General features: G+C 41.9%; 1 protein-coding gene across 1 annotated transcript in view; it reads left to right on the top strand.

Annotated features, from left to right (window-relative positions):
* LOC131744726 (zinc finger protein 721-like) overlaps window positions 1–10,972 on the top strand; it is a 54,753-nt gene extending 43,781 nt beyond the window's left edge. The window contains exons 10-12 of the mRNA XM_067019656.1: window positions 162–224; window positions 4,063–4,189; window positions 9,105–10,972. Coding sequence (XP_066875757.1) covers window positions 162–224; window positions 4,063–4,189; window positions 9,105–10,972 — 2,058 coding nt within the window. The remainder of the gene's footprint in view (window positions 1–161; window positions 225–4,062; window positions 4,190–9,104) is intronic.
* The last annotated feature ends 5,811 nt before the right edge of the window (window positions 10,973–16,783 follow it).

The raw sequence follows: 16,783 nt of genomic DNA, 5'->3' as shown, positions 1-16,783 counted from the left end.
GTTGTTCCCAGATTTAGGTTATTATGAATAATGCTCCTGTGAACATTCACATGCTCATTCACAAGAAGCATCTGCATGGGTGACTGGTGACCCAGGTCACTCTTTCATGTCTTTTTTCTGCCTTCCCAGACACTCTGCTAGGTGCAGTTCTGACCTCCTAGGATCTGTGTAACTCAAGACTGTGCCCATCCCCAGACACAGGAGGAAAAATGACCATGTTCAAGGTGAGTAGGGCCCGCCTTTCTCACTTTTAAAGTTCCATATCATTACTCAGACTGTTGCGTGTTTGTCTTGGGATGACTCAAGCAGAACAAGAGACATGGGAGGGCCTGCCTGTTCTCCTCCCAGCTCTTAAGTTGTCCCTTTGAGTTTTCATTGCATTTGTTTTTATTGTTTATTTTGTGTTATTATTATTTATTTCATAGAGTAGAAAAATGACTAGAAATGAACAACTCTTTCATTTCACTACTTCCCTCCTGACAAACAAGCTGTTTTTATTTTCTCTTACTCTTTTTCTCATGTGCATTCATAACTCTTTTGTATTTATGGTGTACATTTAATTTTAAATTGTAACTTCTTTCCTTTAATATTAGATAACGTTCATTTTTTTAATGGATAAACATATTTGTCATTGAATTGATGTACGTTTTCATTTATTTATTTTTTTGTACCCTTTTATTTATAACTGCTTCCCACTTGTAGCCATTTAGATGGTTTAGGAATTTGACTGTTCTAAGCAACCCTGCAGTGACAGCTTTCCTACATTAAACCTCCCCCCCCCCCAAATCAGTTCTGAAAACATTCTGTCAGTTTTTTCTCCTTACTGTACTGTGAGCTCAGTATAGAAAGAGTACATTTGATATGTGTCATGTTGGCCGTTTTCTAGGTAGAATATCCAAATACAAGCATGGCGCAGCCCTAACTTGCTTTGCACAAACATATTTGGAGGTTTTCACACAGGAAGAGCTGGATTCTATCTTCCTCAGGCCTGAGTCATGGCTTGTGTATATTTTATTTATTGGTCCTTTTTTGTTCTTTTATGTGTTAACCAGTTTGACCAAAGTAGTATGCAACCTTAGCTTGAAATATCCAGTGATACTAGATTTGCCAGTAATTTGTGTTCTGTTTCTGCATTTACTCTTTAGAGCAGCTGCATGAGGAGATTTTGTCTCATTTTCTTCTTAAACACTTGAAATACGAGACACCTGCTCGTTGACACAGGAAACCAAGGGTAGGGAATGCTAAGCAGTCTGCTTAAGTGAAAGATAAACAGAGTTCATTTGAGACCTGTGTCTTGTAGTGTTGTTGTCTGGAGGGCCTTTTGAGTGATGATTTCCACAGTCAGTAGGTGGCGCTGCTTCTCCCCCACCCCTTTCCTGGGTTGCATCTCTTCTCTTTCTGCATCTCTCTACCTGAGTACCGCCACAGGTACTCTGAGATGCTCAGCGCTCCAGGCACACAAAGACAGCAGTTAGCACAGTCGTATAAAATCTTTAAATTCCTCTGTGGCAAAAGATACCTTACATGGTATTACTAGAAAAAAGAGCAACCTGGGGCAAAAGTATTTACCAAAGGGATTCCAAAAAAGGACAAAATCCGGAATAAAGAATCTTATACATAGGACAAAGGAAAAAATCTAGCAGAATATGAATGAGGACATGAACAAGTGTGTTAAAGAGGACAGATACAGATGGTTAATAAACATCTGGAAAGGTATTAGTATTAATTTATAATCAGATAAGTGGTAATACCAAAGCAAATTGTTCTTCCAAATCAGATTACAAAAACCGTGGGAAAATTTATAACCTCTTGGCCAATATATGGAGATTTCAGGGTACTTGTACTCTCTTCAAAGATTATGGAAGTAGGGAAAAAATTGGGAAGAAAATATGCAATTATAATTTTATAATTTATATTTTTAATATATAATTTAAAATATGCTTATTTTGACATTTTCATTTTCATTTGCATTTATTTATTTATTTATTTATTTTTGGCCACGTTGGGTCTTCATTGCTGCATGTGAGCTTTCTCTAGTTGTGGTGAGTGGGGGTTACTCTTCCTTGCAGTGTGCAGGCTTCTCATTGCAGTGGCTTCTCTTGCTGTGGAGCACAGGCTCTAGGCGCACGGGCTTCAGTAGTTGTGACACACGGGCTCAGTAGTTGTGGCTCACGGGCTCTAGAGCGCAGGCTCAGTAGTTGTGGCGCGTGGGCTTAGTTGCTTCGCAGCATGTGGGATCTTCCCGGACCAGGGATCGAACCTGTGTCCCCTGCATTGGCAGGTAGATTCTTAACCACTGCACCACCAGGGAAGTCCTGCAATTATTTTTAAATAATGAGAGAAATAAGATCTACTAAAATGATGTTCTTTGCAGGATGGATTATAAAGAGAAAAATATGTAAAATTAAATATGCTTTATTTAGAACAGGTAAATGTAGATCATCAGTTCTTTGGAATAATACACAGCCATGAAATGGGATGAAATAGGTGTTGATAATGCTAATATGAAGGAATAATAAGAGTAATAGCAAATGTTTATCAGGCACTTACTCTGCCACATACTCTTCCAAATGCCATAGATATTCCCTTGTTTAATCCTTGAAAGAACTCTGTCACATAAGGACCATTATACAGAGAGGAAACTCAGGCACATAGGCAAGCTTGTCCAAAGTCACGCAGCTAGTAAGGGTAAGGGCCACCCAGACCTTTGGGAATCATGCCAAGGCATGCTGGATCCAGAGCGTGACATTAAATGCTGCAATTAAGAGATGTAGTGTGTGCAAGATGGGAACCCATATCTCTAGGAAGATCCTCGAATGAAGACTCTTCAGTCTGTGGAACTCAGAGAGTAAAAGTGTTGCTACCAGAGCCCTTTACCAAGCAAGAAGTCCTTCAATAGGAAAATCTGGCTTCTAGCATCATGAGTAGCTTATATGCACTCTCATTCAAGTCTAGCCAGTCAGCTTCCAAGTTTGAAATTCCCCTGACCCCTTTTTTTTTTTTTTTTTTTTTTTTTTTGGTGCTAGGCGGGCCTCTCACTGTTGTGTTCTCTCCCGTTGCGGAGCACAGGCTCCGGACGAGCAGGCTCAGCGGCCATGGCTCACGGGCCCAGCCGCTCCGCGGCATGTGGGATCTTCCCGGACTGGGGCACGAACCCGTGTCCCTTGCATCGGCAGGCGGATTCTCAACCACTGCGCCACCAGGGAAGCCCCCCCTGACCCCTTAAATTTTGCCCCAGACCCTGGATCGAGGAAACAGACTTGAGAGCCTTGCCTCCATCTCCTTGTTGGTTGACCTCGCCATAAAGCTTTTTCTCAAAAAAAAAAAAAAAAATGAACCTTGAGGTTACATAGGGCGAACTACATCGATGTCCCACACAGGTTACTAAAAGCTTGTTAGCTTGGCAGACAAGAAAAGTGGTAGCTTTTCTATCACAGCAGGGTTCGGGTGTGTGAGAGGAAGAAGGCCATTGCTGTCAAATATGTTTGGACTAAATTGTGAAATTCTTCTGGGGACAATTGGCAATATTCAACAAAAAGTAAAATGCATGTAGTCCAGGATATATATTTAGGGTTTTGGGAGGCTTACTTGTAAGTAGACCCGGTGAGGGCGCAAAATAAATACAAGGATGGTTGTCACTGCCACACTTTTGGTGAGGCTGAGGAAAATCAGTGTGTGACATTGGCAGGATGAAAGGAGAAGGTCTGGGAAGTCTACAGATTTGACTGAAGTCCCTCAGAATCTGGGCTCACTTCCCTCCCATCCTCTCCATCTTCTCAGCACTGTCCCTTTTCTTTCTTTCTTTTTTGTTTTTTAAATATTTATTTATTTATTTGGTTGTGTTGGGTCTTAGTTGTGGCAGGCGGGCTCCTTAGTTGTGGCATGCGAACTCTTAGTTATGGCATGCATGTGGGATCTAGTTCCTGGACCAGGGATCGAACCCGGGCCCCTTGCATTGGGAGCACGGAGTCTTAACCACTGTGCTACCAGGCAAGCCTCAGGTGTCCCTTTTTAAGTGGCCATTGATTGTAGGATTGAGGCTACATGTGTTTGGTGTCGTAGGAGGTGGTGACCTTCAAGGATGTGGCTGTGACCTTCACGGAGGAAGAGCTGGGGCTGCTGGACTCCACCCAGAGGAAGCTGTACCAGGAAGTGATGCTGGAGAACTTCCGGAACCTAGTCTCAGTAGGTGAGGACAGGCACCCTCTCTAACCTAATGTCAGCTCCCTGGTTTGGCTTTGTGTCCTCAGGTGTTGAAAGCTTTGGGGGGTCTTGAAACGGTCACCTGCATTTGGGGACTTCACTTTTGTACCAACAATTTTTTAACGAAATAAAATAAGGTAGAAAAATACCAGGATTTGTTGGGAAGAATGGAATACATTGCAGCAAAAACTCTTGCCAATTGCATGAGTGACATAAGAACCGATGGAAGGAGATTGAATGAAGATAGACATTGGCAAGAAATCGGTTTCTGTAATACTTATTACGCATATGTGTCTGGGTCTTGAAATACTGCTATTTCTTCAAATAGGTCATGTTTTTTGTTTTATGTTTTTTGTTTTTTTTTTTTAAATACACTGGTTTCGATTCATTGATCAACATTTAATTCAGGTATCTAAATTTCCAGTAAATTGTACCTTTAGTGTGTTCCTTTTAAGTATGTGACTCTGCATGTTCACAGGGTGTCACCTATATATATGTCACCTATATATATAAACATGATATATCCCACTTAGAAAAGGAAAAAAGGCTTTGGGTGGTGAAGACAGCAACCCAAAGAGAAGGGACATCAGCTAAGAACCAGGCAGATAAGAGACCTTGGAGATGCTCTTCTATGTGTTTTTACTTTTCTCCAATCCTTTGCTGTCATCTGGTCCAAACTGCCAGACCCCTTCTTTCACATGCCTTTGTACTGGTTGCCCTGCTCCTATCCTTCCCCTCCTATAGTCTCTTCTCCCCATCACAGCCAAAAGTGATGCTGAGGAAAGGTTGCCATTCCTCTATTCCAAACCTTTTATGGCTATTTTTCTTAAAGTTAAAACCTCTTCAGGTGGCTTCTGGAGTCCCCCAGGGTCTGCTCATGGGCCCCTGCTGCTTCTCTAATTCCTCTCCTCTGCTCTCGTCTCTCGCTCCATCCCTCCCACCCCTGCTGGCCTCCGCAGTGTTCTCAGACCTGCCGGGCACGCTGTATCGCCCGTGGCTGCCCTCATACATCACCACAAACTTCGTAGCTTAACACAACACATGTTGATCATCTTACGCTTCCAGAGGTCAGAGCTGTAACGTGGTTCTCTCGGGGCTGAAATCAAGGTGTCGGCACCATTGCATTTCTCCTTGGGGGCTCTAGGGGAGAACCTGCCTTTCCAGCTGCTAGTGGTCACCCAGATCTCTTAGCCTGTGGCCGCCTTCCTCCATCTTCACAGCCAGCGACATCGCTTCTCTCTGCCCCTTGCTGTGTATTTGCACGCCCCTCCCCCGCTCTTCTTCTGCATCCCACTTCCTCTTTGAAGGGCCCTTTTGACTGCATTGAGACCCCACGCCCACCGCATAGTAGGAGATCATCTTCCCTTTTAAAGTCAGCCGATCAGCAGCCTCAATCCCATCTGCAACCTTAATTCCCCTTTGCCACATACCCTAACATATCCTAGGTTCCAAAAATCAGGACGTGAGTTCCTTGGGGGACAGTTACTCTGCCCACGGCCGGGACTTCTGCCTCTGAGCCCTCAACTTGCTCTCTCTCTTCCTTCTACCTCAGATCCTCCTGTGCCCTCACTGCCTTCATGTCTCCGCTCCGTTCTCACAGCACGCGAAAGGCCTCTCGCGACCACCCTGTCTAAAAGCCCATCCTCCCTGTACTCTCCTCGTTCTGCCTTTTATTGGGTCTCACAGACTTTGGTTTGCTTGCTTATCACTTCTCTCTCTGCACTGAAGTGTGATCCCCAGGAGTGAGGAGTTTTGTCTGTCCTGTTTAGTGCTCTGTCCTCAGTGCCCAGAGCAGCCTGGTGTGTGGCAGGCATCTGTAAATATTTGTTGACTTAGCATGTTGATGGATGGGACGGGAGACCCCCGTGTCTCCGCGGGTCATGGAGATAACTGTTAGTCATGTGCGAACCAGAGTGAAGGAAGGAGGTTGCAGAGCATTTTTGTCTTTTGATGAATGTCTGTCCGATTACTTTCATTTTTTTTCTTATTCGTTTTTAAATTTTATTTATTTATTTTAGTTTTTCAATTACTTTCTGTTTTTTAATTGAAATATAGTTGATTTACAATGTTGTGCTAATTTTTTATAAATTTATTTATTTTATTTATGTATTTTTGTCTGAGTTGGGTCTTTGTTGCTGTGCGCAGGCTTTCTCTAGTTGCGGCGAGCGGGGGCTACTCTTCGTTGCTGTGTGTGGGCTTCTCATTGCCATGGCTTCTCTTATTGCGGAGCACAGGCTCTACGCTCATGAGCTTCAGTAGTTGTGGCACGCGGGCTCAGTATTTGTGGCTCGCGGCCTGTAGAGCACAGGCCCAGTAGTTGTGGCTCACGGGCTCTAGAGCGCAGGCTCAGTAGTTGTGGCGCACGGGCTTAGTTGCTCCGCGGCATGTGGGATCTTCCGGACCTCAGTAGTTGTGGCGCACGGGCTTAGTTGCTCCGCGGCATGTGGGATCTTCTGGACCAGGGCTCGAACCCATGTCCTCTGCAACAGCAGGCGGATTCTTAACCACTGCTCCACCAGCGAAGTCCTCCACATTCTGTTTTCAAAGAGACAGTCCAAAAGATTCAGAAGGAACTAGTGATGCGCCCTCTTGCTTTCTTTTCACCCCAAGCGATTCTTGCCACCTTTGATTTTCTTTATTAGCAGCATGCTTGGTGTACCCTGGTCTCTGGGACAGCTTTTCAGCTTTCCAGCAAAACTTGAGTTCTCTGTCCCTTTGATATTTCAAATAACTTACTTGGAAAAGATGTTTTCCTTGTAGGACTTGGCTTAAGCTCTCATAAAAAAGTCAAACCGAGATTCATTTATTCATTCAACATGCATTTGTAGGGTACTCACTGTACTCCAGGCATGATTCTGGACAGTGATTATAAAGTAAGAAAGTGTAAAAATGTGTTCCATGTACAAAGTGTGAAATGCTTCCCGCTTTGATGCTGCATTGCAGTGGGAAAGAGACATATTAAACGACAAATGATTTAGTGACTCATGGGGGGGAAAATGCTGTGTAGAACATAAACAGATTCAAGGAGGATGGACCTTGCCAGAGGTAGACTGAGTGAGGGCAGGATTGGTTATTTTACATTAGGTGGTAAAGAGGCCTTGGTGGTGGGTTGACATTGAGCAGAGGCCTAAAAGACATGAGGGGTCACCCAGGTGTCTGTCTGAGAAGACTTCCTGGCAGAATTGAACTCCCATTTTAAGATTGGCTTTCAGAGTTTATACCGTGACCTCACCTTTTCCCTTTCTCAGTCTCTGTCTCTGAGTAAAAGATTACCTTCTACTTTTTTACTTTTTTTCCTAGAGGTCTGAATTAATATCAGGTTTAGGACAGTGTATGTTATCTGTTCAACTTGGTTTCCCTTTTGTCCTAATGGAGAAAACCTGCCAGTAGGAGCTGAAGTTCCATCCTCTTGCTTTCACTGTGTTTTAGTCTGTGTGTGATTAGATATTTGCTGCCAAACCTGCAAGTCATTCTAACCATTCCAATCACCTCAACACTAAAGTAACTTTCCAATAAAATGACCCAAGGCAGAGTTATAGAGAGGCTGTTTATCATATGTCTACTGGATCAAAGAGGAGGCAGCTTAAAGGGAGGGGAGTGAATTTCACCTTTGAAACTTGTCAAAATTTCTTCACAAGTATTTTCTTTCTTCTTCCTCTTCCTCTTTCCTCCTTTTCCTCTTCTCCCCCCTCCTCCTTCTCCTTCTTCGTCTTCTTTTTTTTTTTTTGTATGGGATTCCCTTGTGCTCCAGGAGTTAGGACTCTGTGCTTTCACTGCTGAGGGCCTGGGTTTGATCCCTGGTTGGAGAACTGAGATCCCACAGCAAAAAAAAAAAAAAAAAAAGCCTGTTTTGTTTTGTTTTGTTCTTAGAGCAGTTTTAGGCTCATAGCAAAATTGAGAGGAAGGTACAAAGATATCTCATATATGCCTTGCCCTCCCCACACTCACAGCCTTTAACATCATTGACATGTCCTACCAGATACAGCTGATGAGCCTACATTATTGACACATCATTATCATCCAGAGTCTATACTTTACATTAGGGTTCATTCTTGGTGTTGTACATTTTATGGATTTGGACAAATGTATAACGCCATGTAGCCAGCATTATTAGTATCATGCAGAGTATTTCCACTGCCCTAAAAATCTTCTCTGCCTTGCTTATTCATCCCTCCTTCCCCCTAACCCTTGGCAACCACTGACCTTTTTACTGTCTCCATACTTTTGCTTTTTCCAGAACATCAAATAGTTGGAACCATACAGTATTTAGGCTTTTCAGATTGGCTTCTTTCTTTCTTCTTATTTAATAATATGCATTTACATTTCCTCCACATCTTTTTCTGGCTTGATAGCACATTTCATTTTAGCACTGAATAATATTCCACATTGTGGAGGTACCACAATTTATTTATCCGTTCACCTACTGAAGGACATCTTGGTTGCTTCCAAATTTTGTTTACGGAAAAGTTACTGCTTTTCCTTAAAGTTCTAGTTGATTCAGATTTTATTATCTATATAAATTTTTGTCTACATCATTTATTAACTATATAGTTTACTATCCAAGATTCTAGGCTGCCTTTGAAATTCAATAGAAATGGCCATAGGTAAACAATTTGAATCTAATTATCAATTTTTTAAGTTAAGTTTTTGTTGTCTAACTTGCGCCTCACATAGGAAATTTGCACCAGTGGGTTTTGTTATGCTTAGTGGATAGGAGCCAGCTGGACCACCTCTTGGTTTCCTTTGGCACGCAAACCAGAGCCCATGACACACAATGGAAGAGGCGAACTGAACATTCTCTGGATTCATTCAAGTCTCACACTCTCTCCTAAATGTGAAATCTTGACAGCACTGAGCAGAGCCTTCAGTTGTCCACATCTCTGAACTTTATGTCTTTGCAGAAGGAAAGATCCAAAGTGAGATGGAGACTGCTTCAGAAGCAGGACTACATGAAGAGCTTTCCTCCTGGCAGATCTGGCAACACATTGCAAGTGACTTCACCAGGTGTCAAGACTCCATGATAAAAAGTTCTGAATTCCACCAACAAGGTGACTCATCTGGCCAGGTTGGGGCAGGATTCTCTGAAACTCACACAGGCCAGAAACCTTATCAGTGTAATGAATGTACAAGATCTTTCAATGATGTCTCCAACTTTGATCTTCATCAACAAATATACCCAGGAGAGAAGTCTCATACATGTGGTGAGTGTGGAAAAAGCTTCTGTTACAGCTCAGCACTTCGCATTCATCAGAGAGTTCACTCGGGAGAGAAACGCTATAAGTGTGATGAGTGTGGCAAGGAGTTCAGTCAGAGCTCACAGCTGCAAGCTCATCAGAAAGTCCACACCATAGAGAAGCCATTCAGATGTGAGCAGTGTGGGAAAGGCTTCAGTCGTAGGTCAACACTTACTGTTCATTGTAAATTACATATGGGAGAGAAACCTTATACTTGTGACCAATGTGGAAGGGCCTTCATTCATGCTTCACATCTTCAGGAACATCAGAGAATCCACACTGGGGAGAAACCGTTCAAATGTGATATATGCGGTAAGAACTTCCGCCGTAGATCAGCCCTTAACAGTCACTGTATGGTCCACACTGGAGAGAAGCCATACAAATGTGAGGAGTGTGGGAAGTGTTTCACTTGTAGCTCAAATCTTCATATCCATCAGAGGGTCCACACAGGAGAGAAACCTTATAAATGTGAGGAGTGCGGTAAGTGCTTCATTCAGCCTTCACAATTTCAGGCCCATCGGAGAATCCACACGGGAGAGAAACCGTATGTCTGTAACGTGTGTGGTAAGGGCTTCATTTACAGTTCAAGTTTTCAAGCCCATCAGGGAGTCCACACAGGAGAGAAACCATACAGATGCAGTGAGTGTGGGAAGAACTTCAGGATGAAAATCCATTATCAAGTTCATCTGGTCATCCACACAGGAGAGAAACCCTATAAATGTGAGGTATGTGGGAAAGGCTTCCGTCAGAGTTCATATCTTAAAATCCATCAGAAGGCCCACAGCGTAGAGAAACCTTACAAATGTGAGGAGTGTGGGCAGGGCTTCAATCAGAGTTCACGACTTCAGATCCACCAGCTGATCCATACCGGTGAGAAACCATACAAATGTGAAGAGTGTGGGAAGGGATTCAGTCGTAGAGCAGATCTTAAAATTCACTGCAGAATCCACACCGGAGAGAAACCATATAATTGTGAAGAGTGTGGGAAGGTTTTTAGTCAGGCGTCTCATCTTCTGACCCATCAGAGAGTCCACAGTGGAGAAAAACCATTCAAATGTGAAGAGTGTGGGAAGAGCTTCAGTCGGAGTTCACACCTTCAAGCCCATCAAAAAGTCCACACTGGAGAAAAGCCATACAAATGTGAGGAGTGTGGGAAGGGCTTCAAGTGGAGCCTGAACCTCGACATGCATCAGAGGGTCCACACAGGAGAGAAACCATATAAGTGTGGGGAGTGTGGGAAGCACTTCAGTCAGGCCTCAAGTCTTCAGCTTCATCAGAGTGTCCACACTGGAGAGAAGCCGTACAGATGTGATGTGTGTGGTAAAGTCTTTAGTCGGTCTTCACAGCTTCAGTATCACAGGCGAGTTCACACAGGGGAGAAACCTTACCAGTGTGAGACGTGTGGTAAAAGCTTCAGTTGGCGCTCCAATCTTGTAAGTCATCACAAGATGCATACTGGGGATACATTTTATGAAAGCAGCGAGAGTGGTAAGAACATCAAGGAACTGTCAGAGGAGAGAAGTTCTACAAAATGATGTTTTCAAAAAACTCATGTGCAACATGAATTCTTGCAAGCATCAGGTCTCATAGGAGAGAAAGTATTTTAGGTTAGTTGGTGTTGAAGCAGTAGCTAAACAGATCCTAGTGTTCACCAGACCACACAGCAGAGACCCCTTCTGAGTGGTGCAGTAAGGGCTGCATTCAGAACTTTGACATTTATCAGATGTCACTTAGGAGATAGCACTTAGAAAGGAAAAGAGTTTGGTCTGGCCTTTAACAAAAGTGTAAGGATGAGCTAGTCAAAATTGATGTCCATGAGAATGTGCGCTCCATGAGGGCAGGGACTTGGCTGCTGAATCTACACAACCTTATCATTGACTAGCGCTTTTAGGTGTGCTCAGTACTTGTGCTTTAAATAAACCAAAAGGGGGAAATGTATAATATATGAAAGTTGTATCCAGAGGAGGAAACCTGCAAAATAAAATTAATTCAGGACATGAACATTTGTTGAAATACTGAAAACCACTGCAGAAAACCAATCTGCAATATATTTTTTTAAAATTTATTTTTGGCTGAGTTGGGTCTTCATTGCTGCATGCAGCCTTTCTCTAGTTGCAGTGAGTGGGGGCTACTCTTCATTGCAGTGCATGGGCTTCTCATTGCAGTGGCTTCTCGTTGTGGAGCATGGGCTCTAGGCATGCAGGCTTCAGTAGTTGTGGCACGCGGCTGAGTTGCTCTGCGGCATGTGGGATCTTCCTGGACCAGGGCTCAAACCTGTGTCCCCTGCATTGGCAGGCAGATTCTTAACCACTGCGCCACCAGGGAAGCCCCCCAGTCTTCAATATTAATATGCTATTAGCCTATTGCAACTGGCTCCTTGCCTCCCACAGCCTCTGTTCTCAAGTTGGGTGGTTATTTGAGGCCCCATCTAGTTTTCCAAAGACTGTGTTCAGTAGAAATTGAACTATCTTGTGATTTTTTTTTTCTGATGGTACAGACTGAAAAAACATGATTGACTTTGCAACAATAGTAACTGCATAGTATACAATTGATTTTTTTGTCTGTCAATGTTAAGGCAGGGTTTACTCTAACACTTTGAAAGTGTCACAAAAATTGTTTGTCCCTAGAAAAAAAATTTTTAGTTGACCTTGAACTTACTGATTTCTAATTCTCTGCATTTTCATCCAGACTTTGAAATGTTTGCCTTCTAATTATTATAGCATTTCTTCTATCAAAACTTCTCAGGTAGGGGCTATGCCATATTCTTCCCCCACATCCATGAGGCAAATACCCAGAAAACTTGTAGGAATTTGATAAAATTATCAAATGTATTATTGAGGCAAGACTGACATTTATGTGCTTTTCCCCATTGGTAGCAGTAAAGCATGGTTTCAAGAAAGGAGTATATATCAGAATATATTAGATTGTACATCTCTTTGAGTTAGAAATCATATAATTGGAAGTTATTGATTATGAAATTAAAATACCAAAAAGATATGCACCACATCAATGATGTCACTGAATTTTAAAATGGAAATTAGTGTACAGCTGTAAGAATTTGAGTTTTGATATATTCCTGTAGTAATCTGAAGCCATTAAAATGATGACAGGGACTTCCCTGGTGGTGCAGTGGCTAAGAATTTGCCTGCCAATGCAGGGGACACGGGTTCGAGCCCTGGTCCAGGAAGATCCCACATGCCGCGGAGCAACTAAGCCCGTGTGTCACAACTACTGAAGCCTACGTGCTTAGAGCCTGTGCTCTGCAACAAGAGAAGCCACTGCAGTGAGAAGCCCGTGCACTACAACGAAGAGTAGCCCACACTCACTGCAACTAGAGAAAGCCCGCATGCAGCTACGAAGACCCAATGCAGCCAAAAATAAATAAATAAAATAAATTTATTTAAAAAAAATTATGACAGATATAATGGCAGGAGGTACACAATATGGGCTTTGGGAGGTCACAGATTGTAGCCTTCATAGTATAATCAACCATAAATCTTTGTTAGTGTTTGTGTATGTGTGCGTGTGCACACATGTATGTATACATGCATAAGATCGTGTAGAGGGATACTCTTCCAGAGTGGTTTTCCTAGGCAAGGAGCATTTTGTGGTATTTTTCTATTTTATAACTTCATGTTATATTTTTTTCATTGAATAGTGAATATTGCCAAAGCAGGAAATTATTATTATAGAATTTGAAAAAGTACTAAATAATTATCCCTTGCAGTTAAGACCTCATAATATGATTGTTCTATATTGTCATAAGCCATATAAGATCAAAATTACGGTATGAACTCTGGAAGCCAATTTCCAAAACAAAACAATTCTCAGGTTATTTTGCGTAGTACACAGAAAAATTGATGAATTTCAACAATTGAAGCTTTATTATTTATGCTGTGCTTTAACTACAGATCCGTAATAGGGAGAGGGAAAATCCTGGAGCTAGAAACAAAAGTGGATATACGTACATTGTGGAGGTTAAAAAAAAAAAATTTCTCTTGTTGAAAAGATGCACATGAGGAGAGAACTCAGCATAATAGCAGAGGACCCTCTGGATGTGGAACCAGTGAGGACAAAGCAGGTTTGGATGGCATTCCATACTCAGACCAATGGTGGTATTTTTAATATAGTTGGTTAAAAGGCTTTATTTAGCAAGTTACAGTTGACCCTTGAACAATACAGGTTTGAACTGGGCAGGTCCACTTATATGCAGGGGTTTTTTTAATAGTAATTACTACAGTACTACATGATCTGTTGTTGGCTGAACCCATGGTTGCAGAATTGCAGATACAGAGGAACCACGGATATGGAAGTCTGACCATAAGTTATTTATATAGATATGTCTATGCATCCATCCATCCGTCCATCCATCTATAGAGAGAGCGGGAGTGAGTGCACGTGCTAGGTATTTACAGAAGTAGTTATGGAAGTGTGAGGATATACAAACACATGTGTATGTGGTGTATATAAACATGTATATCCACGTTTCTATTTCAGGGCTGGAGCAAGGAAAGTGTAGAATGATCCTGCAGAAAATTTGCTGTGCCAGAAAGTAGGAAAGAGTGGTGGGACATTTAAAAAGATAGAGCATGAAGAGACTCACACTGGGTAAATCTGAGCAATTTGACCATAAAATAAATATCATACAGGATATGAATTAAAAAAGAGGAAGGGAGGGAAGGAAGGGCTCTCATAATAGAATGCCAAGCCATAAATATATAGAAGGAATGATGTAATGTAAAAATCATTATTTACAACCATCATAGTAATTACAGGTTCTGGCAAGAATGATCAATGAATTATAAAACCACTGGTTGAAAGTTTATGAGGAACAGGATGCTACAAACCCCAAAATATCTCTCCACAAAATGGTATTAATCACAAAAGGAAATACAGTAGGTATAAATTTGGTGAACACTACCTTGGCCAAGAGATGAACATTATCAATAACAGAACAAACCAACATTTTAGATCTCTGGGATATGATGTACTGAGAAGGACGCAACGTTGCTTCAGTATTATCACTGGCAGAAATAAACAACCACATCTTATCACAAGGAAGCATCCAAGTTGAGAGTCTCCTATTTCACAGTTATGACCACAGGGAACATAACTGACCAAAGGTCCCAGCTGCTGCTCCTAAATCTGTCAGCACGTTTGCATGGAGGCTGATCTTGCCCCTGATTGTTCCTAGCCAACACAGCAGGGATGCTAAGGCAGGCCAGGATTGGAGACCAGGATTCCTCTGTCCAGTGACCTTTTTTCAAGGACTCCCTGACAGCCTTGAAGGAGTTTACTTAGATTACAAGGCAGTCGATTTTCCAAATCTTGACTCAGGGTCAGACTTGCAGCATGAGCTGATAGTTCTGCCAGCCTTCCAGAGCTCCCTGCCATTTTCTCTCAGATGTTTTCCCTCATAAAATATTTGTTTAAGTCTTTCTCAGCACTGTGCCATCTAGTTCTTGGAGGACCAGGACAAACCTCAAACCCTAGAAACATCCCTTTTTGGCTCTTTCTAGTAACCTTCCTTTCCGTATGGTAGCCACTAATTTGTAATGGTGTAGATTCACTTAGCCTGTTTTGTACTTTATATAAATGGAGTCATGTAATACGTACTATTTTGCGTTGGCATCATTTGCTCAACAGTATATCCATGGCATTTATCCATATTGTTGGGAGTGGATAACTTTGATTCATTTTCATTGGTGGATATTATTGCAGTGTGTAAACATATCAAAATCTATTTATTAATCCCATTATTGTTGGGTATTGGGTACTTTCCCATTCTTGGCTATCACAGTGGTGATGTGAGCAATCTAGAACGTGCCTTGTGCACTTGTTTGAGGGATGTTTCTGTGGGTGGAACCAAAGTGTTATAGGGTATATGTTCAACTTTGGTAGATACAGTTGACCCTTGAAGAATGCATGGGCATTAGGGATGCATCTGAGTCTTTTATTCCATAGATGTTTTTAAAATATCTCTCACTTTTGGCCCATTAGTGGTGCGTTTGGATTTACAGTGTTTCTTAACTTTAAAATAGTCCAATTTTTCAGTTTTTTCTTTCAGTTTGTGATTTTTTGGTCTTGTTTAAGAAATTCTTCCTACTCCAAGGCAAAAAGGCTGTTCTCTTATGTTTCTTTCCTAAAGCATCATTGTTTACTTTTCAAATTTAAGTCTGCAGATCTTCTGGAATTTATATTTTGTATCCTATGCAGTAATGATTAATATTTTTCCCATATGGATATCCAGCTGACTGAGAACCAATAGTTGACCCTTGGACATCATGGGTTTAAACTACACAAGTGCACTTATACGAGGATTTTTTTCAATAGTAAATACTGCACTACTACACGATCCAAGGTTGGTTGAATCCTCAGATGCAGAATTGCCGATTATGGAGAAACCATGTTTGTACAGAGGACTGACTATAAGTGATACTTGGATTTTCAACTTAGCAGAGGGTTGGCACCCCTAACCCCCTTGAACCCTAGTTCAAAGATCAACTGTATTAACAAGACTTCTTTTCCCTCTCTGCCGCAGTGTTTTCTTTCTTTTTTCTTTTGGCCATGCCGCGTGGCTTGCAGGATCTCAGTTCCCTGACCAAGGATTGAACCAGGGTCACCACAGTGAAAGCGCCGAATCCTAACCACTAGACCACCAGGGAACTCCTTGCAGTGTTTTCTTTTTACACGTGGTTATAATGTCTGTTTCAACATGGATTTTGATGTCTATTATCTTGTCTATCCTTGAGCAAACACCAGACTATCTTATATTGTAGATTTATAGTAAGATTTAATGTGACTAATATCTCTCTTTTCATTCTTCTTTCAGATTGTCCCAGCTCTTCTTTTAGCTCTTTGCTTTTCCACATAATATTTATAAACATCTCATCGATTTCCAAGGGAAAAAAATGCTGATATTTTTATTGGGGTTTGACTGAGCCTATAGATAATTTTGGGGATTACTGATATCTTTGTAATATTGAATCTTCAAGCCATGAATATCATTATTTTTAAGAATTTCTCAGGGGCTTCCCTGGTGGCGCAGTGGTTGAGAGTCCACCTGCCGATGTAGGGGACACGGACGGGTTCGTGCCCCGGTCCGGGAGGGTGCTGCGTGCTGCGGAGCGGCTGGGCCTGTGAGCCATGGCCGCTGAGCCTGCGTTTCCGCAACGGGAGAGGCCACAACAGTGAGAGGCCTGCGTACCGCAAAAAAAGAAAAAAAAATTTTCTTGGAGAAAAATAAAAGTGGATCCCATGTAATAAAATGTACATAAATAGACTTCAAAATATTTAAAGGACCTACATGTGAAAGATAAATCTAGAAAGTTAATTTTTTTTTTTTT

Source organism: Kogia breviceps, chromosome 18 (genome assembly GCF_026419965.1).
Source record: "Kogia breviceps isolate mKogBre1 chromosome 18, mKogBre1 haplotype 1, whole genome shotgun sequence".
NCBI lineage: Eukaryota > Metazoa > Chordata > Mammalia > Artiodactyla > Physeteridae > Kogia > Kogia breviceps.
Note: the sequence above shows the minus strand (reverse complement) of the source record. Positions and strands in the feature narration are given on the sequence as shown.